The sequence below is a fragment of the Podarcis tiliguerta genome (assembly GCF_965153285.1).
Source record: "Podarcis tiliguerta genome assembly, chromosome: 4".
NCBI classification, from domain to species: Eukaryota; Metazoa; Chordata; class Lepidosauria; order Squamata; family Lacertidae; genus Podarcis; species Podarcis tiliguerta.
The window spans coordinates 9,729,246-9,756,011 of record NC_139537.1 but is presented as its reverse complement, the minus strand read 5'-3'; the positions used below and the strand labels follow the sequence as shown (position 1 = coordinate 9,756,011).

Genomic DNA, 26,766 nt, shown 5'->3' with positions numbered 1-26,766 from the left:
CCTTCATCCTGCAAAGGTAAAGGGACCCCTGAATGTTAGGTCCAGTCGTGGCCGACTCTGGGGTTGCGGCGCTCATCTCGCTTTACTGGCCGAGGGAGCCGGCGTACAGCTTCCGGGTCATGTGGCCAGCATGACTAAGCCGCTTCTGGCGAACCAAAGCAGCGCACGGAAACGCCGTTTACCTTCCCGCAGGAGTGGTACCTATTTATCTACTTGCACTTTGACGTGCTTTTGAACTGCTAGGTTGGCAGGAGCAGGGACCGAGCAACGAGAGCTCACCCCATCGCGGGGATTCGAACCGCCGACCTTATGATCGGCAAGCCCAAGAGGCTCAGTGGTTTAACCCACAGCGCCACCCGCGTCCCTTTGCCTTCGTCCTGTAGGTAGGAGTTATTTTCCCAGGACAGCGACCCAGAGTTATCAATCTCCCAATCTCAGTGGAGTAAACAAGCTGTGATCAGCTCTCCGGTGGCAACACGAGCCTTGTAATAAACAAGCCTGCACTGGGAAGATGCTGTTGGAAATGTCATCCCACCAACATCCCAGCTGATGGTTGGAGAAAAAACATTTCCTGTGGCATTTCTGTCTCCCAGGAACTTCCTTTTAAGTGAACATCACACCAGAGCCATACCTAATGAGGTTGTGTTTGGGGCAGGGTGCTGCTGCTGCTGCTGTTTTCTGTTTGGGTCTGTTTGCTCTTCCGACAGACAGGTAGGTTTTGTTACGCGTAGATCTGATGTCACGTTTAATGAGCTTTTCCAATTGGCAGCCCAATGACCTGCAAGGTTTCTTCTGCCTGCCTGTTGCAGTTCGCCTAATGTTCTCCCCGCAAAGAGGCTGTTCTAAATTCCTTCATAACCACCTACCTAGGAAACCTGCCTATTTAACTGATAGCGGTTTCAATTCTCCAAGCATTGGTAGCCAAAAATGTGCAATGTCCACACACCAGAAGTCGGCAAATACCTGCAGGCCCACAGTTCCCTGCCCCAGCCCAAGTTTTGCAAAAGTACCATAAAATATATATTTTGGGAGGGGGGAGCCTAAGGGAAAAGGAGAAGCCCCACAGTAGCCCAGTGAGGATTGAGTGTGCTCTTTGGACGCAAATTCTGACTGGCAATTAATGGAAGGAAACAGGTTTGGGAGGGGGAGAGTGAAATGGATTTTCGTGGAGAACGGTATGGCTGGCATGAACAGAAACACACCATCTTGCAATGCTTTGTTTTGGTTTCTGCTTGCGTTGCCCCTGAACCAGGAAGCTCACGTTTGTGCAGGAGACCACCTGCCATCATTATGATAAGCAGAATGCCTGTGGAGAGGGAGGGGGCAGTATCTAGTCAAGCATTTCTGCTCACGCAAGGATTTCTACTCATTTTCCTTCCCTTTCCTCTCCCTACGCACTCCCCAAATCTGCAGTGGAGGATTGGGGGGAAACCCAGAGGAGATTTAGGGGGACCTAGGAGGAGTACACAAGGTGAGGAGTGGAGAGGAAGGGCACGTTTTGTTGCACAGCCAAAGGTCCTTGCACTAGTGGAACTACTTTGCTGAATACTGTGCAGAGTCCGCAGAGATACTGGTTGCAGGAATTGCAAAATCTATCTGTGCTTGGGAGAAAAGCGATGACAAACCTAGACAGCATCTTAAAAAGCAGAGACATCACCTTGCCGACAAAGGTCCGTCTAGTTAAAGCTCTGGTTTTCCCAGTAGTGACGTAGGGAAGTGAGAGCTGGACCATAAAGAAGGCTGATCGCCAAAGAATTGATGCTTTTGAATTATGGTGCTGGAGGAGACTCTTGAGAGTCCCGTGGACTGCAAGAAAATCAAACGCATCCATTCTGAAGGAAATAAGCCCTGAGTGCTCACTGGAAGGACAGATCCTGAAGCTGAGGCTCCAAGACTTTGGCCTCCTCATGAGAAGAGAAGACTCACTGGAAAAGACCCTGATGTTGCGAAAGATGGAGGGCACAAGGAGAAGGGGACGACAGAGGACGAGATGGCTGGACAGTGTTCTCAAAGCTACCAGCATGAGTTTGACCAAACTGTGGGAGGCAGTGGAAGACAGGAGTGCCTGGCGTGCTCTGGTCCAGGGGGTCACAAAGAGTCAGACACGACTAAACAACTAAACAACAACAAATATCTGTGCACTGCAATTCCTCTTGGAGAGCGAACACACTGCTTTCTCACTTCCTGCAATGTTTGTTTATTCATAAATAAAGCACAATCCAGCAAAAATGAGGCATTTCTGTGGCTCGTTAAGCTGTAAGCAGGAACTTAGTTTCTGGATGTGTCCAGAGTCACACAGGAAGACCTGGGCAGTCTAGCTCCTGCGGTTTGTAGCCTCCTTGCAAGCACATCTGGGGCTTGAGTTGCTGGTGGAAAATTCTTTGGCACCCTCACTTCCATAGATGGTTGGCAAGAAGGGCTCCGGGTCATAATCCAGTGTGCAGCAGCAATTTGATCATCAGCCTGCTCCCATCCTCTCCAGTTCAAAACTGGACTCTCCAGTGGACACCTGAAGAATTAAACTTCTTTCCTTCTGCAAGGTTATTTCTGGAGCAGACAAGGAAGGGCATTGTGTTCCTTTCAACATAACCCTAGATCCACATACCGCTGTTTGTGCACTGATTCTTGAGCATCTATCGGGTCTGGGCTTTGGAGGCCAGACACAGTGAAGCAGCCTGCACTTAGCACTTCCTGCAAGTGCTCTTTGCCCCCGTATTCATTTGTGACACGCAGGCGTCAAGCGTTTTGCCCTCTACTGCAATCCAGTGACCTTTCGCCACTCCAGAGGCATTGAGAAGAGGGCTCTTGGGTGTCGCCCTGGGAAGCCGGCGACTCGATACCGCAAGCAGATCTCCCGTGCCAATCTTTACGGTGACGGACAGCTAAAAATGGCTTAAAGGATACAAAGCAAACAGCAGGAGTAAGTGGCCGGGAAATCAATAAAGGGAATGATCTAGTGGCACGAGAGCACTTGTTATCTGTTCATCAAGATGATGCGGAGACGTCCTTTGCATTCGGAATCTGCCTCGGCGGCTCGATTTGCCGTCATAAAATGCTCGGTTTCAGTATGGGTGCTCATTCTGAGTTTTGTCATTTGCTTCACAACCCACCCACCGCCACAAACCTCACCCTCTTGCCGCCCATGAATAATGCAGCACGGCACAGATATTTTGAAGAAGGTGAGGCCTTCTTTTTTACACATCGGGGTAATTCGTCACTGTCCTTTTTATATCTCTTGCTTCTCTCTTTACCCGGCACTCTTTTCTCTCTATAGCGGCGTTGAGGCGGCTTGTCAGCACTGCTCGTTTGCTAGAAAGCCAGAGTGTAATTCCATGATAAGTTCACCCCAACATGAACTATCTTCAGTCATTGGTTTACCTGTACTGTATGTCCCAACTTGCGAGGCAGATTGGGGGGCCGGTGTTGTGTGTGTGTGTGTGTGTGTGTGTGTGTGTGATGTCACACTGCATGCCAAGCACCCCAAGATCTGGTTGCGGCTGCCGGGGAAAGAGCCCCCAGCTCCTGCAGACAGTGCACTGAGCACCCTGGGTGCCATGCAGGCCCTTTGCACCTTGTGCACCTAGCTCCATGCATGCCAGTTGCCCATTGCTGTAAGGAGTTCAGCCTACACTCGAGTAGGACCCTGGCAGAGACACATGCCCGACTGGCATGTTCCCTCCCGCCTGGTCATTCCTTCGGGAGCTTCAAAAGCTTTCTTCTGCCCAAACATAACAGCGACCGATGCCAACCAACATCGGCACACTTAGGGATCTGCAGAGTTTTGTGTGACAGACCTCAGGAGCTCAGCATTTTGGCTAATCTACTTTATTTACATATAAATACACACAGAGCACTGCAACATGGCTCCTTCTCTCTCTAGCATCAGGCAGCAAAGAGAAAAAGAACAAAGGACAATAGTCCCACAGTAACACAAACATCCTGTCTCCGTCACTTCCCACTGTGGAGTCAAATCATATACCGTCATGTGATAAACAACAATTCCATGACTGGAATCGTGGAGCAGGAATTCTAACAATCGCATACCAGTTCCCCCATTGGGAAGAGCCAAGGTTTCATTCCCCAGCAGCTGCAGCAGGAAGAGGAGAAGCAGCCATGGAAACCATGGAAGCCTTGCCTCCTCCGCCCCCTGAACATTGGTCAAATAAATATTTGGGGGGCCAAAGAGCACAGCCCCCTCCCAGGTGGCACCCCTGACTTGCACCAGACAATTGAGTAACTACTGTTCCCTTGCAAGGGGAGCTCTAAGCTGTATCTTTTAACACCCTAGGGGTATTTTATGCAGGCATTGAGCCACATTAGTTGCATCTTCCGTTCTTGCCAGCATAGCCATTCCAGGCTCTTTCCCTAGGACTCTAGCTGGATAGACCCTTCCCTGTCCCTTCTCCTACAGTCCAGTCAGTTCAGGTTGTTCCTGGTTGGTTCAGGGCACCCTGCTTGCCTTTCGCTTTCTTCCATTGGAGATAGCAGTGCTTCTGAATACAAGTCGCTGAAGACCACAGGGGGAGATGGTGCTCTGGTGCTCATTGTTAGAATTCCTGCTCCGTGATTGCAGTCATGGGATTGTTGTCTTTCACATGGCAGTTTCTGTTTTGACTCCACAGAGTGGGAAGTGATGGAGACAGGATGTTTGTGTTACTGTGTTCCGTGAAGTGGGGCTATTGTCCTTTGTTCTTTTTCACTTTGCTGTCTGGTGCTAGAGAGAGAGGGAGCCATGTTGCAGTGCTCCGTGTGTGTTTTTATGTAAAGTAGATTAGCCAAAATGCTGAGTTGCTGAGGTCTGTTACGCAATGCTGCGAAGACTCTGCGGATCCCTAAGTGTGCCGGTGTCGGTTGGCATTGGTCGCTGTGATGTTGGGGCAGAAGAAAGCTTTTGAAGCTCCCGAACGATCGACTAGGAGGGAGGGAACATGCCAGTCAGGCATGTGTCTCTACCAGGGTCCTAGGCTGAACTCCTGACACTCGTATCCTGCTTGCTGGTTTCCCACAGACATTTGTTTGGCCACTGTGACAGTAGATGGATTCTGGCCTGATCCAGTATACTCTTATTATGTTCTTAGCACACATGAGTCCCAGCCATAACCAAACTTGGCAGCTTAAATAACATTTCAGCCTCTTCCTCTCATCGGCCTCAGAGCAAGGATGACATCGGTGTCTTTCAAGCCAAGGAACACACAAGGCTTTTGCCTGTCTATTTTATTACTTCCCAATGAATTTCCAGTTTTCCCTCCACGACTTTCTGCCTAATTGAATCCCTTAACAACTAGAGATCACGTTTTTCCCAGAAACCTAGGAGCATTCAGGAAGAACCAGAACAGCTTGTTTTACTTAACATCTCGTCACCCAAAGTCGAGCCCTCCCAGTTTGATCCCCCCTTTTCCTGAGCCTCGGAAAGCTTAGGGCGGCCTGAGTAAGATCAGTTTCCTTTGGACGGGAAAGAACTCCGGACTAAAGGACATGAAGAACTCCTTGATTACAAATTACCAATTTGAGATGGAACAGCGGGGACGTCAATAATTGGCAGAATCAGTGCAGGCAGCAAAGTCTAAGGCATTTGGGATATTCCAGGAGGAATGAGCTCCCGGTCCCAAGGAACAGCATGCAACCTAAAATCAGAATCTGATTTTAAAATCAGAATAAGATTACTGGGCCAAGCTACTCATATGCTATCAGTATATAACCCCTTACATGGGACCAGCTTACCTATGAGATCGCATTACCCAAAATGTGCCCACTCAACCACTTCCTTCTGCAGAACTGGCATTTCCACAACTGCCACATAATACCCGTTTGTAAGAACTCAATCATTTCATGCGGCAGGACCTACACTTTCGAACTTCCTGCCTATTGACAAGCGCCTTCACTGTATTCTTTTTGGCGCCTGCTTAAACATTCTTGTTTAGATAAGCCTACCCAACTGCTTAGGAAGTTGGTGCGAATTTTTACCGAGAACCATAGAATTAAGGAATTGTAGAATTGGAAGGGACCCCAAGGGTCATCTAGTCCAACCCCCTGCAGTCCAGGAATCTCAGCTAAAGCATCCATGGCAGATGGCCATCCAACCTCTGCTTAAAAACCCCCAAGGAAGGAACGCCCACAACCTTCCTTTCCACGGTCGAACAGCTCTCAGTGTCAGAAAGCTCTCCCTGATGTTGAGTCGGAATCTGCTTTCTTGTAGCTTGAAGCCCTGAGTTCGAGTCCCACCCTCCAAAGCAGAAGAAAACAAGTGTGCCCCATCTTCCACGTAATAGCCCTTGAGCTATTTGAAGACAAATATCGTCTCTCCTCTTGGTCTCCTCTTTCCCAGGCTGTTTTAGTATTTTAACTTTAACAAGTATTGCTGCAAAATTTTCCCGTGTTGTTTTATTGTTTTGCAGGCTGCTTTGAAGGGTGTGTGAGTTTTGTGAGGTTTTTGACCAATCAAGCGGTGTATAAATTTCGTGGAATGAAATAAATACAGAAAACACAGCTCCTGGGAAAAGCTAGGTTAATCCAAACTCACTGTGTTTGCTGCTGGGACATTTAAGTTTCACCACTTTGTTTTGTTTTGCAACCATTCCTGGTTTTGTAGAACAACTCTGGCTAGTAGTTATAAAACAGGCAGTATAGCAGCACTGTAGAAGCTAGAGAGAGAGAAGGGAAAAAATGCCTCCCTTGCCTGTCGGTGTGACTGACAGCCAGGCAGCAGCACCTGTCCATTTCTTTCCCTTCCCTGTGTTGAAACTTCCTTAATCACTGGCCGTCTCTTGGGTGGTGGGGAAAGTATCAAAAATAGCACCCTTCCATCTCCTTGATCTCCGTTCTTCCTTCAGTTGTCAAAGGCCCCACCATTACTAAGACAAGAAGGGGAGAATTGAGATTTGTGACAGTCAGCTGTAGCCGGTGGAAGAGCGATCTTGTATCATTTGTGAAAGTGGTAGCTGCTCTCCTATCTCCTCCCTGTCTCCATCACTTCTGCCATCAAGGCTGATTCCAGAGGGTCATAGGGTCATGTGTTTGCCGGCACCCCAAGACTGATGAAGGTCCCACACCTGATCAGTTCTTAATTCTTGGTTGAGCCTCCCAAGAAAGCCAGGGCCAGCATGAGAGAGATATCCCTTTTTTTGCACACTTCCAATCTTCTCCGGGTTGTCCGTTAATTCATTCAAAGGATTTTGGGGGCTCCTTTCAGAACAAATATTCTCTCTGGGCAACTTACGAACTGCAATGATATAGTGTAATTAAAAACAAATTGTAACAAAATGTCAGAAAGCCAGTGAGCAGTGAATGCAAATTGGATATCGCTTAAAACGTTTGTCAACTCAGTATAAATATAATTCTGGAATCCAATAACCAACAGTCTAAACCCAGTGATCTAAAATAAAATAAGCCCAGTGACCTTGGGCAAAAGCCAAAAGGAAAAACTGGTAAAATCATCACAGCTTTTTGAAGGTTGCTGCAGACAGGGCCAATCCTTTGGGAGGGATTATTACAAACTAGGGGCAACCAATAAAAAGACCCTGTTGTCATGGCTCTGGACCAGGAATCTTCAGATGGAGAGATGAATCATCTGCCCAGACCTTCTCATGGGAAACTGCTAGAGCCCACATCCCATACCCTGAGCCCTGAGACATCTCTGCAACTGGACTCCAGTGACTGGGCCACAAGTTCCATGGAGGATCAGGAGAGCTCTGGGGAGCTTATTCCAAAGCAATCCCCACAGTCTGAAACCCCACTGCCTAGAAAAAGGCTAGAATTGGCTTCCATCTCGACGACCTAAGGCTCTTTCAATAGCTGCATCATATTGTTGAAGCCGCTGGCCATGGTCCTGAACTGATACCTTGCTCCTCATCCACAGTTCTGACCTTATCTTCCATCAGTTCTCTGACCTACTTATCTCCACCTTGCTTGGACATCACCTTTCCTTGGTGACGGCATCGTCATGGATCAGGACCCCTGGTCTGGTGCCCACCAATCTAAGCAACCTGAACGTTGAACCAAGAGGCAAGTTCTCCAGAGCCAGTCTCAGGCTAAAGGTTGATCCATATTGCAAATCATGGCAGTGGAATGATCCTGGGTTTGTTTGTTTTTGCAAAATACCCATGCTGTTGTCGTTTTTAATTCCAGTTTGGTTACACATTTTGTCACTCTTTTTCCTCTCCTCCATCTTGCACTCTGCCTTTTCCTCAGCAAATGGCTGCCTGGGACCTGTCACCTGTCAATGTCACTTGACGAAACCCTGAGGCAGCTTCTGGGTCTCGCGTCGAGGCTTGCGGTCCCCAAACTCAGCCTGACAGTCGCTGCTTGGCACTGTGTTTGTTGCCGGGCTTTTCTGCTAAGCTTAATTGCTTGCTTTGTCTCCCGGCTGGCAGCTCCTTCTAAGAACTCCCTTGCAGACATACACAGGTGGTGTAATAAGCATTTCTGGATGGCTACTTTTTGCATTTCCGGCTTCCCTTGCCAGCAATCTCCTGTAATGTCTTTTAAATTCTTATTTAACACTTGGGAAGGGGGGCACAAACAAACACAGAAACAAACTCTTGGAAACTATTTAGGCCTTGTGTGCGTATACCTTTCTCCCTCTGCTCCTGTAGTTATAATGCTTTTAAGCAGCTGTGAGCCAACGGTGGAGTTAATTTCTGCCAGAGGCGCAGTCAAGAACGGTGGCAATTAGGCGCAGCAGTTGGATCGAGCAACTGGAGCTCACACCTAAACCTGTTATAACTGGGTATGTATGACCATGAGCCTAATGCAGGATCAGGCCAGTGGCTCATCTGGTCCAGCATGCATTCATTCATTCATTCATTCATTTACTGTCCTTCATCATAAGATCCCAGGGCAGTTCACAGTATAAAATACATGATAGGTAAAGGTAAAGGGACCCCTGACCATTAGGTCCAGTCATGACCGACTCTGGGGTTGCGGCGCTCATCTCACTTTATTGGCCAAGGGAGCCTGCGTACAGCTTCTGTGTCATGTGGCCAGCATGACTAAGCCGCTTCTGGCGAACCAGAGCAGCACACAGAAAAGCCGTTTACCTTCCCGCCAGAGCGGTACCTATTTATCTACTTGCACTTTGACGTGCTTTCAAACTGCTAGGTTGACAGGAGCAGGGACCGAACAACGGGAGCTCACCCCATCGCGGGGATTTGAACCTTCTGATCGGCAAGTCCTAGGCTCTGTGGTTTAACCCACAGCGCCACCCGCGTCCCATAAATACAAGTAAATCAGTAAAACGAAACAGCAAAACAATATCCCCGCTCTTTCCCACAAGCACATTTTAAAAGGGCATTGAATGTTAATCATCTAAAGGCTTGGTTGAAGAGGAACGTTTTTGCCTGACGTCTAAAGGTATGCAATGAAGGTGCTAGGTGAGCCTCCCTGGGGGAAGAAGAGGAAGAAGAGTTTGGATTTGATATCCCGCTTTATCACTACCCGAAGGAGTCTCAAAGCTGCTAACATTCTCCTTTTCCTTCCTCCCCCACAACAAACACTCTCTGAGGTGAGTGAGGCTGAGAGACTTCAGAGAAGTGTGACTAGCCCAAGGTCACCCAGCAGTCGCATGTGGAGGAGCGGAGACGCGAACCCGGTTCACCAGATTATGAGTCCACCGCTCTTTACCACTACTCACAAATGGGGAGCCCCTGCAGAAAAGGCCCATTCTCGTGTTGCCACCCTCCAGGTCTCTTGTGGAGGAGGCACACGAAGAAGGGCCACAGAGGATGATCTCAGGGTCCGGGTAGGTTCATAAGAAGAGAGGCAGTTCTTGAGGTATTGCAGTCCTGAGCCGTTTAAGGCTTTATAGGTCGGAACCAGCACTTTGGATTGGGCCCAGAAACTATTTGGCAGCCAGTAAAGTCAGGCCAGGATTGGTGTAATATAGTCAAACTGTCTTCTCCTGGTGAGCAACGTGGCTGCCAAATTCTACACCGGCTGAAGTTTCCGAACCATCTTCAGATGAAGCCCTATGGAGAATGCATTGAAGTAATCCAAACTAGAGGTTACGATTGCAGTGATAGGATTTTTGTCTTTCATTTGACGGTATGTGTTTTGATTCCACAGAGTGGCAAGTGACGGAGGCAGGATGTTTGTGTTACTGTGTTCCATGAAGTGGGACTATTGTCCTTTGTTCTTTTTCTCTTTGCTTTCTGATGCTAGAGAGAGAGGGAGCCATGTTGCAGTGCTCTGTGTGTGTTTATATGTAAATAAAGTCGATTAGCCAAAATGCTGAGTTGCTGAGGTCTGTTACGCAAAGCTGTGCAAACTCTGTGGATCTCTAAGTGTGCCAATGTCAGTTGGCATCTGTTGCTGTGATGTTCGGGCAGAAGAAAGCTTATGAAGCTCCCAAACGATCGACCAGGAGGGAAAGAACATGCCAGTCGGGCATGTGTCTCTACCAGGGTCTTACTCGAGTATAAGCTGAACTCCTGATAACCAGATCAAAAACAAAAAGTTAGGCTATCCTGTCCAGATGGGGTACCAGCTTAAGCTGATGGAAGGGACTCAGAGCCACCAAGTCCACTTGAGCCTCAAGCAACAGCAGAGGAATCTGGAGTTCCCTGAAGCTACGTGCCTGTCCTCACAGTGGCCACCCAAAGGCCTGAGGCAAATCCACAATGAGGAACCTCTTCCCCTGTGCTTTCCAGCGACTGACGTTCAGAAACATTTTCGACCAGGATGCAGAGCATAGACAACCTCAGTATGGCCTGAAGGCATTATGAGTCCAGCACTTCACTCAAGCTTTGGGTCTGGTCCATGTCTTGACCAGCCACATAACACACCACCTTGGGTTTCTTGACAGAAAACAATCAGGATATAAATGGTAAAAGGGAAAGGACGCCTGGACGGTTAAGTCCTGTCAAGGATGACTATGGGGTTGCAGTGCTCATCTCGCTTTCAGGCCGAGGGAGCCAGCGTCATGTGGGTCATGTGGCCAGCATGACTAAACCACTTCTGGTGCAACGGAACACTGTGACGGGAACCAGAGCACATGGAAATGCTGTTTACCTTCCCGCCGGAGCGGTACCTATTTATTTACTTGCACTGGTGTGCTTTCGAACTGCTACGTTGGCAGGAGCTGGGACAGAGGAACAGGAGCTCACCCCGTCGCGGGGATTCGAACCGCGACCTTCCGATCAGCAAGCCCAAGAGGCTCAGTGGTTTAGACAGCACCACCCACACCCCATATAAAATGTAAGACAAAACCACTGAAATAAATAAAATAACCAGACAAGAGGGAATGGAAGCCTCCTGGATAGCAAGATCAATTTGTATGTTTATTCATAATTTTAGGAAACAGTGAGTCCTTAAGTGACTGTGGAGGCCAATTCTGGATCCACACGTCCTTCCACAGTGGGGACATAGGTTCCCGGGTAGGAGTTGATCACGGTGTGGATTTTCCAAGCGTGCCTTCCTCTTAGCACATTTCTCCCTTGCATCCTGAGTTTGCGTGTCTTCAGAGCCCATGCAGCACTCGCAGGCCAGTGTTTCCCAGTTGCTGGTGTTTACATTTTACATATTGTTGTTGTTGTTTAGTCGTTAAGTTGTGTCCGACTCTTTGTGACCCCATGGACCAGAGCACGCCAGGCACACCTGTCTTCCACTGCCTCCTGCAGTTTGGTCAAACTCATGCTGGTAGCTTCGAGAACACTGTCCAGCCATCTCGTCCTATGTCATCCCCTTCTCCTTGTGCCCTCCATCTTTCCCCACATCAGGGTCTTTTCCAGGGAGTCTTCTCTTCTCATGAGGTGGCCAAAGTATTGGAGCCTCAGCTTCAGGATCTGTCCTTCCAGTGAGCACTCAGGGCTGATTTCCTTAAGAATGGAGAGGTTTGATCTTCTTGCAGTCCATGGGACTCTCAAGAGTCTCCTCCAGCACCATAATTCAAAAGCATCAATTCTTTGGCAATCAGCCTTCTTTGTGGTCCAGCTCTCACTTCCATACATCACTACTGGGGAAACCATAGCTTTAACTAGACGGACCTTTGTTGTCTTGCATTTAAACATGGGCAACCCTTTCACAGGAAAGGGGAAAGTATAGTGCTTATGGGATTGAGTGTCACCTCAGGGACTTTTCCCCTCTTGTCTTTCTATTATTTCCTAGACAACAACATAAATTAATGTTTAGGAGTGATTGCATGAGACATGTTGCAGAATGCAGGCCGTTTTATTTCCTTGACTGTGTATGGACCATGAACCCCAGCACTGCCTTTGCTCTGAGAAGAACTTTCCCATTTCACCTAAGGGAAAACAGAAACATTAACTTTAATCTCTCGGTGAATTATGCATTACTTAATAATATGACAGGCCGAAATTACAGCATGCCTAAATTGCCGCCCGCTTTCTTGAAATCCAGTGATGAATTATCATTCCCAAAATATTAAGAAACCCCATAAGGTCATTTAAACAAAAAAAAAACAACTAGTGGAGAAGGCCCCTTTGGGATGGACTAATTAAAAATGCTGACTAAATAGCTGTTTTCAGTGAAAAGAGAGCATCAAAACAATTTCCAAAATAACTTTAAAAGGCAAGCAAATTCATAAGAGGAAATATGTTAATAATTCATCGGGTTGCTGAGGCTTCGGCTTTGGGGGGGGTGGAAATAAGTGTTGCTAAATTACCGAATATGCATTCCATATTGGCAAGGCAAGACTGATTGAAAGAGATCTCCTCCTATTAACAGGAGAGGTAATTTTATGTACATACATCAAGATACTTCCCTGGGCAGAGCACACAGAGAGAGAGGGTCTTTTGCAGTACCAGTTAGCTTGTTTGCAGTGTAATTGCATTTAGACCAAGGTCTTCTGAAGGAAACGACTGACTAAATTAGCATTAACCAGGTTCCTGTGGGGCTCGGTGCATTGTGGGAGAGGCGGTCTCGCCTCCAGAAAGGACATGGTGACCCAGTAGAGGGCAGGTGCTGACAAGGCACGGCGTTAATTGCTTTTCCCAAACGGGGTAACTTTTATCACTTGGGGGAAATAGAAAAAAAGGGGGGGAGAAGAAAAGAAATCTTATCAGGCGAAGTGTAGGACTTAAACCTCTTCTTCATTTTGCACCCACCCACCCTTCCTTGGGCTCGCTTCAGGCAAGTGCAACCAGCCCACTGGCGGTCTGGGAATCAGCGTGTTTTTCCATGAGTAGAATGTGTCCTTTTATTTAAAATGCATCTCTGGGTTATTTGTGGGGCATAGGAATTCGTTCATCCCTCCCCCAATATAGTCCGGCCCCCCACAAGGTCGGAGGACAGTGAACCGGCCCCCTGCTGAAAAAGATTGCTGACACCTGGACTAGACCATGGGTAGGCAAACTAAGGCCCGGGTGCCGGATCCAGCCCAGTGACCTTCTCAATTCGGCCCACGGACAGTCCAGGAATCAGTGTGTTTTTACATGAGTAGAATGTGTCCTTTAATTTAAAATGAATCTCTGGGTTATTTGTGGGGCCTGCCTGGTGTTTTTACGTGAGTAGAATGTGTGCTTTTATTTAAAATGCATCTCTTAGTTATTTTGGGGGCATAGGAATTCGCTCATTTTTTTTCCAAAATATAGTCCGGCCCCCCATAAGGTCTGAGGGACAGTGGACCGTCCCCCTGCTGAAAAAGTTTGCTGACCCCTGGACTAGACGACCCACGGGGTCCCTTCTAGCTCTACAAATCTGTGATTCTGTGTTGATGCACGGAGTTTATAATGTGTTCCTCCACCTTGGGACTGCTATCACCTCAAGGTTCTGCCACCAGCCAAGCCTCAGCTGGGAATAGTCTTCCCAGAGGTTCAAAAACCTCAGAGCCTTCATTCTTTGTGTGGAAATACCCCAAACTCAGCAGCCTCTTCCCTTATTTCTCACGCCAGCTCCATAAGCCAATGTGTCTCAGAAAGTGCCTCAAGTTATGGTTTTATTCTGACTTCAACACATATTATTATTAGGCTGTGTGTGTATCCCTCCAGCTAAACTCACATCCAGTCATGTAAATCAATCTTCTACTGTATTAGTTACTTGAAAAGCAAACAAACTTAAGACATGCAGATGATAAAAAATAGCTGGCTTGCGGTAGAAGGAGGATAAATGTGTGGTTGAGTCTGAGGCCCCTTCTGCAACAACACAAGGGATATCAGACCACTTTATAAACAGCCATGGCTTCTCCCCAAATAATTCTGGGAACTGTTGGTCAATAAGGATGCTGAGAGTTGTTGAGAGCCCTATTCCCCTCCCAGATCCGCAATTCCCAGAGTGTTTTAACAATCGATCCCTCTTACTAGAGGAGAGCAGAGAGCTCTCTAACAAACTACAGTTCCCAGAATTCTCTGGGGGAAGCGACAACGGTTTAAAGTGCTCTGTCGCCCCTTTAACTGTATCATTCACAGATGGGGCCTGAGATAAAAGAGGCAGATGAGATGAAAAGGCAATGGCAAGGCTGCCATCCTCTAGGCTGCAATTCAGACCGGGAGAGAACAAGATCAGAGAGAGGTTTTTCTTCGGAGGAGGAGGAGAACTGGTCTGAGCGGGATTAGATATTCTAGGAATAACCAGTAGCAGAGATCAAGCTTTAATCAGCTGCTAACAGATCTGCAACGGGGAAATCAAAGCAGTTCTAAATGTGGAGACTAGGGAGCAATTGGGGAAAAAATAGAGTAATGCCCAGTTGAGACTGAAGAAGCATGGTTGTCACATTTCTCGGAGATCATCCCTTCTCACATCAAGAAGCCCTTGGCTCAACAAGCCAATCTGAGAAGGACAGAAGGAAGCAAGCAAGCACTCTTCCCTTCTTCTGCTGCCCCTTCCAGGGATTAAGGTTGAATCCTGACAAGACAGAAGTACTGTTCTTGGGGGACAGGGGGCAGGCTGGACTACCTGGTCCTGAATGGGGTAACTGCGCCCCTGAAGGACCAGGTGTGCAGCCTGGGAGTCATTTTGGACTCACAGCTGTCCCTGGAGGCGCAGGTAAATTCTGTGTCCAGGGCAGCTGTCTACCAGCTCCATCTGGTATGCAGGCTGAGACCCTACCTGCCCGCAGACTGTCTCCCCAGGGTGGTGCATGCTCTGGTTATCTCCCGCTTGGACTACTGCGCTCTACGTGGGGCTACCTTTGAAGGTGACCCGGAAACTACAACTAATCCAGAATGTGGCAGCTAGACTGGTGACTGGGAGCGGCTGCCGAGACTACATAACACTGGTCTTGAAAGACCTACATTGGCTGCCAGTACGTTTCCGAGCAGGACCAGGTGTGCAGCCTGGGAGTCATTTTGGACTCACAGCTGTCTATGGAGGGGCAGGTCAATTCTGTGTCCAGGGCAGCTGTTTACCAGCTCCATCTGGTATCCTTTGTTATCTTGCACTCCCACCACATGTGGTAGAATGTACCTTCTTTTTCTTTACACTTCCAACAAATATTTGCAGCTCTTCGATACATTTTTGCTAATTTAGTAGGAGTTAGGTACCAACGGTACATCGTTTTCATATGGTTTTTCTTCAACATAAAGCAGAGGACAGGATTAAAAATTAAGCTTGTGGCACTTTCTCTTCTCCCTGCAGCCACCCTTGTGTGATTCGTGGGCAGGTGATGACATCGGACGGGACCCCGCTCGTCGGCGTGAATATCAGCTTTGTCAACAACCCTCTTTTCGGCTACACTATCAGCAGGCAGGATGGCAGGTACGTATGTGGGCCCCTTTCTGTCTTTTCGTTGTGTGAAATGCAAGGCTGGCTTCAGTGCAGAAGCTTGAGTGTGAACATCAGCTTGTCTGTTTCATAGGGTGCTTGCAGATTCCTTTCATTCCTTGCTGGGTCTGGACTGGCACTAATAAATAAGTAGGCTGCGAATTAGGTGGAGAAGTTAGAACCTTCCAACTTCTAAGGAAAGCTGCTACTCCCGATACTACCTTTGAAGGTGACCTGGAAACTACAACTAATCCAGAATGCGGCAGCTAGACTGGTGACTGGGAGCAGCTGCAAGACCATATAACACCGGTCCTGAAAGACCTGCATTGGATCACAGTACGTTTCCGGGCACAATTAAAGTGTTGGTGCTGACCTTTAAAGCCCTCAACGGCCTCGGCCCAGTATACCTGAAGGAGCTTTTCCATGCCCATCGTTCTGCCCAGACACTGAGGTCCAACTCTGAGGGCCTTCTGGCGGTTCCCTCACTGCAAGAAGTGAAGTTACAGGGAACCAGGCAGAGGGCCTTCTCGGTGGTGGCGCCCGCCCTGTGGAACACCCTCCCATCAGATGTGAAGGAAGTAAACAACTATCAGACTTTTAGAAGACTTCTGAAGTTTTTAATGTCTGATGTTTTATCATATTATTATTATTATTATTATTATTATTATTATTATTATTATTCTGTTGCGAGCTGCCCAGAGTGGCTGGGGAAATCCAGCCAGATAGGTGGCGTATAAATAACAATATTTATTATTATTATTATTATTAGGTGAGGGGTGGGGGAAATAGACAATCCTTCCCACCTGATTCATTACTTAGTGGTAGCCAGATAAATGAACTTCCCAGCACAAGGTATTGCCTGTGAGCCCACCAGGCTATTCTGAATGAAAGAAGGCACAGCACAGAAGGGAAAGAATTGGCTTAAACTACGCAGTTGGCACTGTGGTCTAAACCACAGATCCTAGGACTTGCTGATCAGAAGGTCGGCGTTTCGAATCCCCGCGACGGGGTGAGCTCCCATTGCTTGTTCCCTGCTCCTGCCAACCTAGCAGTTCGAAAGCACGTCAAAGTGCAAGTAGATCAATAGGTACCACTCCAGTGGGAAGGTAAACGGTGTTTCTGTGAGCTGCTCTGGTTCGCCAGAAGCGGCTTTGTCATGCTGGCCACATGACCCGGAAGCTGTATGTTGGCTCCCTCGACCAATAAAGTGAGATGAGCGCCGCAACCCCAGAGTCATCTGTGACTGGACCTAACGGTCAGGGGTCCCTTTACCTTTACCTTACAACAGAAAAAGTAGGGATTGGTCACCGTGCATAGAATCATAGAGTTGGAAAGAACCCCAGAGTTTCTCCTAATCCAACCCCCTGCAATGCAGGAATCTAAACTAAAGACAGTCATCCAACATCTGCTTAGAAACCTCCAAGGAAGCTGGAGCTGGTGAGAAATGGAATCCAACAATACATGGAAGGCCTTGGTGTAGGCAGTAAATGACCAAACCAGCCAAATTCCATAAAATTCAATGGAAGGCATTTGAGTTATAATAATGGCGATCTTTTGTGGTTTGTGCAGCTGCCTCGATGAATAAGGGTCATGATTCAGTGGTACTGCATCTGCTTTGCTTGCAGAAGGTCCCTGGCTTATTCCCCAGGTAAACTCCTCTCTGAACCCCCAGAGAGATGGTTGCAGTCCTTGTAGATGATGCCGAGCTACAGGAACCAGCAGTCTGTGTCAATATGAGGCAGCTTCCGGCTGTTAGAATTCCTGCTCCGTGACTGCAGTCATGGGATTGTTATCTTTCACATGACGGTATATGTTTTGACTCCACAGAGTGGGAAGTGACGGAGACAAGATGTTTGTGTTACTGTGTTCCGTGAAGTGGGACTATTGTCCTTTGTTCTTTTTCTCTTTGCTGTCTGATGCTAGAGCGAGAGGGAGCCATGTTGCAGTGCTCCGTTTGTGTTTCTATGTAAATAAAGTAGATTAGCCAAAATGCCGAGTTGCTGAGGTCTGTTACGCAATGCTGCGAAGACTCTGCGGATCCCTAAGTGTGCCGGTTTCGGTTGGCATCGGTCGCTGTGATGTTTGGGCTGGAGAAAGTTTTTGAAGCTCCCGAAAGAAAGACCAGGAGGGAGAGAACATGCAGGTCGGGCATGTGTCTCTGCCAGGGTCCTACTCAAGTGTAGGCCGAATTCCTGACACCAGCGTGCCATTCCTCTCCACTGACACTGGTTTTAGCCGCCTTACTGCACAGTCCACAGCATCCTCTAAGCACCTCAGGTGCATGTTGCATTAAAACATTGGAAACCTCGGTGGAGTTGCGGCTGTTTTCCGGTGCTGTGGCTAAGTCCTAGCTGTGCCAGGAGATGGAGGAGTGGGGCATTCCTAGGGCACTGGGGAGAGCCCTGCTAAGGCTGCGTGCATTTCCACCTCAGTGGAAAAGTTCGCAGGGCCAAGCTGTAAAACTCGCTCTTCTTTTTTCAACAACAAAATTCTCGCTTTGAGCCACTGACTAGGTAGGACTGCAGACCACACGCTTCTGAAAGAGCTTTCGTAAAGGCCAGGGCATCATCGGCGGCCCTTGTCAGAGAGAACGCTTTGATGCTTCTTGATAGGAGGAGAGTTTTGTTGGCGGTTTTCGTTTTGATTCCGCCAGCTTGGGTCTTATCTCTCTTTCTCTTCTTTCCTTCATCGCTTCTTGGCCTCATCAAGGTAACTTCAAAGCGAAGGCAGGAGCTGATGAGTAGCTGCATCTCCAGCAACAACAATGTCGCCTCTGTGTTTTCCTCGCCTGCTTGAGATCGATTCCTTCCCTTTTTCTCCCCAGTTTCACGGTTGTGCCAAAAGGAAGCACAGTTCTAAAGCTCATTAGAGTTCACTGTTCCTAGCAACTCCCCTCGCCAGTGAGGCAAAGAAGAGATGTTTTCATTTATAAACGACCCTTCTTTTTCCAGCCGCTTGTTGAACTCCTTTTTATTTTTAGTATTTAAAAGGAAAACAACCCCAGTCCTTTTTGTAGCCGCCCCCCCTCCCTCATTTCATACTCAGCCCCAGGCTGCTTTCTAGGCTTTGCCAAATGCTAACTAGCTGTTAAAAATGCCCTCATCAAGACTTAAATGCTCTTCATTTTGCTGGCAAGCAACAAATGGAGGCTTTTAAAAGCAAGCGGCCAGAGTTTTTGATGTCTCTATTTGAATTGCAGAATAAACATCTCACTTCGTGTGTGTGTGTGTGTGTGTGTGTGTGTGTGTATAGAAGTGTTTTAATTTCATTTCATGGCAAAAAAACCAAAACTGTCCTCTCTAAATCACACATTTGGGATGATCCCAGGTTTATTCTCCAGGGCCCGCTGACAGCAGCAGCAGCAAATAATAATAATAATAATTTTTATTTATACCCCATCCTCCCCAGTCAAGACGGGGCTCAGGGCGGCTAACACCAGGTATAAAAACAATTTATTGAAATACAACTTAAAAACAAGATTAAAATGCAGCCTCATTTCAGTAGAAACTCAAATCAAAAACTTTTGGGGGGATGAAAACGTCAAATCTTCACCAAGGTCACCTGTACTCATTATGCACTATCCACGTATAAGACGACCCCCACTTTTAAGCATAATTTTTAGAGGAAAAAACCCTAGTCTTATACACTGAAAAGTACGGTAGTTTCCATTGATTCTATAACAAAATGTTCCTTGTGTATACCGCTTAAATTAGACTGGTTCTCAGGTTCCGTCCGGTGGTCACTTTCCAGTGTGACCCGGGAACTGAGAAGCTCAGTGAAGGGTTGAGCTGCAGAGATTTCCAACACCTGGTTCTTGTGTTTGCATTGACAGCTTTGACCTGGTGACCAACGGCGGAATCTCCATCATCTTGCACTTTGAGCGGGCGCCTTTCATCACCCAGGAGCACACCCTCTGGCTGCCGTGGGACCGCTTCTTCGTCATGGAGACCATCGTCATGAGGCACGAAGAGAACGACATCCCCAGCTGCGACCTGAGCAACTTCGCCCGGCCCAACCCTGTGGTCTCGCCTTCCCCTCTGACGGCGTTTGCCAGCTCCTGCTCGGAGAGAGGTCCCATCGTTCCGGAGATACAGGTAGGACCACAAGGGGGAGGAAGGACATTTCTGATCGCAGGTCCTTCTTGTCTGTACTGAGCAGGGAGGTTGTGATCTCAGAGCCCAGCTCAACATGGGGAAAGCAAGCAAGCCAAACGGATGCATACATACATTAGAACCAGCATTAACAAAATATCGTGTTGCGATTAAAGCAGCGATAATGCCAGATTTTCAAAAATTAAGTCAATAAAAAAAACACCCAGTTAAAACGAATTTCAGCACATCTACAAGTCAGCTTACAGGCCAGCCAAAGCCTTTTCTAATTATAAATCGTTCTGTCAGAACTGAAGAAGAAGAAGAAGAGTTTGGATTTGATATCCCGCCTTTCACTCCCTTTAAGGAGTCTCAAAGCGGCTAACATTCTCCTTTCCCTTCCTCCCCACAACAAACACTCTGTGAGGTGAGTGGGGCTGAGAGACTTCAAAGAAGTGTGACTGGCCCAAGGTCACCCAGCAGCTGCACGTGGAGGAGCGGAGATGCGAACCTGGTTCCCCAGATTACGAGACTACCGCTCTTAACCACTACACCACACTGGCTCTGATATTACCTGGTACCTTTCCCGGGAAAATCAGAGGCTCACTATGTCAGGTTCCTATTGGAAGACCGGACAAACGCTAGAACATTAGCAGTGGTGAAGTTTTTATCGGTGGTTGCAAGAACCACTGATCCCTATCTTTAAGTCTGAACAAAATGCTTGTTTAACCTGGAGGTAGGCTGTCTGAATTGTGCATTGCTTTGTAATGATTTGTTGGGTCTCTGGACCGTAATAAGGAATATATATATATATATATATATATATATATATATATATATATATGAAAAATTATAAATGCCTTTGCTTGTGAAAAGGCCAAACTACCTGTTGCATGTACAGTGGTACCTTGGTTCTCAAACTTAATCTGTTCCAGAAGTCGGTTCCAAAACCAAAAGCATTCCCAAACCAAGGCGCGCTTTCCCATAGAAAGTAATGCAAAATGGATTAATCCGTTCTAGACTTTTAGAAACAACACCTAAAACAGCATTCTATATTCAGATAGGTAGCCATGTTGGTCTGACGCAGTCGAAATAAAAAATTTAAAAATAGTCCAGTAGCGCCTTAGAGACCAACTAAGTTTGTTCTGGGTATAAGCTTTCGTGTGCATGCACACTTCTTCAGATACCACCTAAAACAGCAATTTAACACGAGTTTTACTATCTAACGAGAGACCATTGATCCATAAAATGGAAGCAATAAACAATGTACTGCAGTCACACAATCAATCAAACCAGTAGCTGAACTGGGTTCCACACAGTCACAAAAACAAAACAAAAAGAGCCGCAAAAACGCAAAATAGTAAAAACAGACAGACTTCAACGTAATATTCAAAACGGAAGCATAACCCTCAAAACGGAGCACGTTTGGCTTCTGAAAAAAGTTCGCAAACCGGAATACTTACTTCTGGGTTTGCAGTGTTTGAGTACCAAGGCGTTTGAGAACCAAGGTACCGCTGTAGTTTATTTGCTGGGCAGGCACTGCTAAATGCAAAGCAGCCATGGATGGTAGACTTGAGAACCAATGTGTTTGGAGGGGGGGGGCAGGCAAGGGTAACACTTACCTTGCCCCCAATTTGTCTATTCAAAATCCTCCTCCTCAGCTGCCATTTTCTCCCGAGAGGGAAAAAAGATAAAGGGGGACAATGCCCTTTCCTTAAACGACAGAAAACCAACTGGGGAGAATCTTTACTAGACCAATGCCTTCAAAGAGACGGTTCAACAGCCACTCACATAGCATTCCCTTCCCCCCTATTGCATACAACTTTTTTAATCTGAAGAAGTGTGCATGCACACAAAAGCTCATACCAATAACAAACTTAGCTGGTCTCTAAGGTGCTACTGGAAGGAATATGTTTGTTTCAACTTTTTTAATGTTTGGCATCTAAAAAGGGGCAGGGTTTTAGCATTTGGGAGAGTTGTGTCCATGCTTTGCATTCAGAAGGTCCTATTTCCAATCCCTGATATCCTTGCATAAGGTTTTGAAAGATTCCTGCCTGAAAAATGGGGAGCTGAGGACTTCCGGGTTCCATATAGTCCATCAGTTTCATCTGCCATTCTTCCAGAGCTACCCACTCTGGAAGAATGGCAGATGAAACTGATGGACTGATGGACTATATGGAATTGGCGGAAATGACCGGCAGAATCCGAGACCAGGGTGAAGAGTCAGTGGAAGAAGATTGGAAGAAATTTAAAGACTACTTACAGAAATACTGTAAAATTAATGAATGATGCTGGATTGAAGTTAAGTGGGATTTTTTAGCAGCAGTGTTAAGGAATATGAAAAAAAGGGATTGTTAACAGGCGATAATTTAAAGTTATAATATATTAAGATAAAGGATAGGATAAAATTAAAGAGTGAAAGGATTTGCTGAATTAACCAATTGAACTGGAATGCAAGAAAGGGAGGTGTGAGGAGGTCAGGGAAACAAGTAAATGAAAGATAAGATATGGAAAGACTGATTTGTTTTTAACTGTTTTTATTTTGTATTTTCTTTTTCTTTTTCTTTATTCTTTCTAATTTTTGTAATATATTGAAAACTTTAATAAATATCTTTAAAAAAGAAAGAAAGAAAAATGGTGAGCTGCTGCCAGAGAGTAGACAGAACTGGGATAGATGCACCCGCGGTTTTGACTCATAAAAAAACCAGCTTCCTGTGTTACTCTTGCAAAGTACTCATGGCCTTTCCCCTCCTTATACAAATACACACACACACACTTCTCACTGCACAAATGCTTACTTCCCCTCTGGGTCTCAGACTAATTTGCATAGGCATTTGCATATTTTTGTTATTTAAAGCTTGCCGCTCACGTCGCCATTATTTGTTTCTGCCCGTATCTGATCGACTGGCAGTGAAACGCCGGTTAACAACAGTCACCAGCGGAGACAATCTGCAATTGTCTCTGCTGGGGAGAAGGAGGGGGGAAAAACCCTCACTCCCAGAGCTATGTTATTTACAATTCGATGGGAGGGAAGGAAAGGGACTGGGAAATTATCACTCAAGGCTTTGCAGCGTGCAAAGACGGGGAATAAAGCAGGCAAAAGGAATCCAGATTATCTGGCATCTTGCATTGCCTTTTCTACCTCCTGTTCGTGCTCAGCAGCCACTGGGTGAAAGGAGCAATGGGGTAAGATTTTTCAGAAACAGAGGGAGATCCCAGTGTGAAACCGACCTGGCTTATGGGTTGAAAATGCTGCTTTATAAGAAGCCTATCCCTTGGGAAGGGATGCGGGTAGCACTGTGGGTTAAACCACAGAGCCTAGGACTTGCCGATCAGAAGGTCGGCGGTTCGAATCCCCATGGCAGGGTGAGCTCCCGTTGCTCAGTCCCTGCTCCTGCCAATCTAACAGTTCGAAAGCACGTCAAAGTGCAAGTAGATAAATAGGTACCGCTCCGGCGGGAAGGTAAACAGCATTTCCATGTGCTGCTCTGATTCGCCAGAAGCGGCTTTGTCATGCTGGCCACATGACCCGGAAGCTGTACGCCGGCTCCCTCGGCCAATAAAGTGAGATGAGTGCCGCAACCCCAGAGTCGGTCACGACTGGACCTAATGGCCAGGGGTCCCTTTACCTTTATCCCTTGGGAATTGTAGGGATAGAACTACCTAGATTGTATAGGAATTTATTCACGTGTGCGACGACAGCGGCAAAGAAAGTTACTTGCCCAAAAATGGAAAGAAGAAGTAGTCCCGGTGAAAGGAAGAATGCATACAAAAACTGATGGAATACACAGAAATGACAAAACTTACCGGAAGAATGAGAAATGAAGATAACAAACTTTTTATAAAAGAATGAAAATGGTTTTTGTTTGCCCCAAAATGAAAAGAAGTAGTAGTCCCAGTAAGGAAGAATGGATACAAAAACTTATGGAATACGCAGAAATGGCGAAACATACCGGAAGAATAAGAAATGAAGATAACAAACTTTCTATAAAAGAATGGAAATGGTTTATTGAATATTTACAGATAAATTGCAAACAGATTAAAAACACTGGCTGGATTATTGTAATAACCTGCAGCTACGTAAGAGTATATATTTAAAGAAGATAAATAAATGAGTAAGTTAAGGTAATTTGGATATGCAGACGGTATTAAAAATAAAAGTTATGGAACCGCAGAAAGAGGGGGAAGTTTTGAAGTTTTGAAATGTTAAAATGGTTGTAAAAGCAGTGAAATGTATATTTCTGCGACGCATAAATAAATAATAAATGAAGAAGAAGAGAATGCTGCTTTATGGAAGTGAATGATGGGCAACTTAAAAACGTTAGGAGCGGCACCTCAACACCTTTTAAATGTGCTGTGTCAGGGAGATTTTGGGCATCACGTGGCAGAACAGAGTCTCAAGCATATATGGGCTCTCCCAAGCCCATGTTACCAGCATGTTCGCACTCGTGCCACAGCGCCTGACTTGGTCGTGTCCACAAAATAGAAAATGGCAGGATCCCCAAGGAGCTGGCTTCAGGCACCAGACCCGTTGGCAGACCAACTCTGTACATTTCCGAGCACAATTCAAAGTGTTGGCGCTGACCTTTAAAGCCCTAAACGGCCTCGGCCCAGTAGACCTGAAGGAGCGTCTCCACCCCCATCGTTCTGCCCAGACACTGAGGTCCAGCGCCGAGGGCCTTCTGGCGGTTCCCTCACTGCGAGAAGCAAAGCTACAGGGAACCAGGCAGAGGGCCTTCTCGGTAGTGCCCCCCCCCCCCCCGTGGAACGCCCTCCCATCAGATGTCAAAGAGATAAACAACTACCTGACATTTAGAAAACATCTGAAGGCAGCCCTGTTCAGGGAAGTTTTTAATATGTGACATTTTAGTGTATTTTTCATCTTTGTTGGAAGCCGCCCAGAGTGGCTGGGGAAACCCAGCCAGATGGGCGGGGTACAAATAATTTAATTATATTATTATTATTATTATTATTATTATTATTATTATTATTATTTATTATTACAAAGATATCTGCAGACATAGCATGAAGGCTGGCAACCTCAACCCTGCCATGTGGTAGACAGGTAAAAGGTAAAGGACCCCTGGACAGTTAAGTCCAGTCAAAGGCAGCTATGAGGTTGTGGCGCTCATCTCGCTTTTCAGGCCGAGGGATCCGGCGTTTGTCCACAGACAGCTTTCTGGGTCATGTGGCCAGCATGACTAAACCACTTCTGGCGCAATGAAACACTGTGACGGAAAGCAGAGCACACGGCGTTTACCTTCCCTCCGGAGAGGTACCTATTTATCTACTTGCACTGGTGTGCTTTCGAGCTGCTAGCTTGGCAGGAGCAGGGACCGAGCAACAGGAGCTCACTCCGTCATCGGGATTCAAACTGCCAACCTTCTGATCGGCAAGCCCAAGAGGCTGAGTGCTTTAGACCACTGCGCCACCCATGTCAGTGCCTGGCAGAGGTGGATTTAGGGGGTTCACCTGCACTGAGCATGGAGCCGAGAGGGGGATGTTGAAGCAATGGTGAACAATGGAAGGCCAGAGGCAAAGGGGGCACCGAATTTTGTCACTGCCCAGGGCGCCACAGAAATGTTAAAGCCCAAAGTCTGCCACGGCACCTGAAGACAGGCAGTCAGGATTGTGTATCCACAGCAGCGACCAGAGGAGGAATGACCATGTGTCTTCCAAAGTGCTGCCATTTTGGAATTCCTTCCATCGTTTTGCACCAAAGCCTTTCGCTGCTCTTTGCTTTCTCCCACAACTGACCTTCGGTACGAGACACAGCAGTCGGGCAAGGAAGATGGGCCACAGCAGAGCGAAGTAATAATTTAATAACAAAGCATCAGGGCAAGATGTTGCAAACAATGCTTTCTTTTTTAAAAATATATATATATATTTATTAGAAGTTTAATAGTTACAGAAAAAAAGGAAAAAAACAATAAAAATTTAACAAACAATACATCAAAAATAAAAAGAAAAAAACATCAAAACAACAAGAAAAACAAAAACATTTAAAAACACATCCAACATTTCCATATCTTTACCTTTCATTTACTTGTTTCATCGACCTCCTCACACCTCCCTTGTTTGTATTCTAGTTCAATTTAGCTATTTCAGCAAATCCTTTCCATCTTTCTCAATTTTTTGTTCTATAATTTATCTTAACACAATCTAACTTTAAATTTTCCACTTTGGCCCATTAACAATCAGTTTTCACTTAGTTCTTTATAACATTTCTGCTAAAACCATATAACTTCATTCCAGCATTCTTCTAACATTCATTAATTTTGCAGTATTTCTGTAAATATACTTTGAAATTTTTCCAATCTTCTTCCATCGACTCTTCTCCCTGGTCTCGGATTCTGCCAGTCATTTCCGCCAATTCCATGTAGTCCATCAGCTTCATCTGCCATTCTTCCCGGGTGGGTAGATCTTGTGTCTTCCAATACTTTGCGATAAGTATTCTTGCTGCTGTTGTGGCATACATAAAGAAAGTTCTGTCCTTCTGTCCTTCTTTGGCACCAATTGGCTGACCACAACGCTTTCTCTCCATGCAAAGTCAGATTGCATTAAAGGGCCACCTCCCCTTCCTCGGCTTGTAACTGCCTGCTTTGGATTCCAGCATGCCTGGCAGATAAGCTTGTAAAATAAGTTTAAAAAATAAAAAAGACAAGTCCCCGGCTTTTCCCAGTTCTGTTGTTTCTTCGAGCTCATACCCAGCAAGCTATGTAAATTGAAAAGGCTGCATTCGGGGAAAGTAAATATGTATGAGATCAAGGAAACGGCACTATTAACTTTCCAGGTCTATCAGTTCGCCGAGAGAAGCAAAAAGCTCCGGGCTTATAAATTATCACTTCGGGGAAATATTTTGGGTCCTTGCTAGTTGCTCAAAGCAACCCTTTTTATTTATTTATTTTCACAATTTAAAGTGGCTTGGGGGACAGATGAAAAATTAACATTAAAAAAAAAAAACAACTGGTAGGATTTGCCTAATCAAAGAAATCTCCGTTGATAAAATACATGAGATTTAAGTCGG

At 46.4% G+C, this 26,766-nt stretch overlaps 1 protein-coding gene across 14 annotated transcripts in view; it reads left to right on the top strand.

Annotated features, from left to right (window-relative positions):
* The window catches only part of TENM4 (teneurin transmembrane protein 4), a 636,641-nt gene that overhangs the window by 551,416 nt on the left and 58,459 nt on the right, over positions 1 to 26,766 (top strand). For all 14 annotated transcript variants that reach the window (XM_083435951.1, XM_083435958.1, XM_083435956.1 and 11 more), the window contains 2 exons: positions 15,526 to 15,645; positions 19,484 to 19,745. In XM_083435951.1, the coding sequence (XP_083292077.1) occupies positions 15,526 to 15,645; positions 19,484 to 19,745 (382 nt within the window). The remainder of the gene's footprint in view (positions 1 to 15,525; positions 15,646 to 19,483; positions 19,746 to 26,766) is intronic.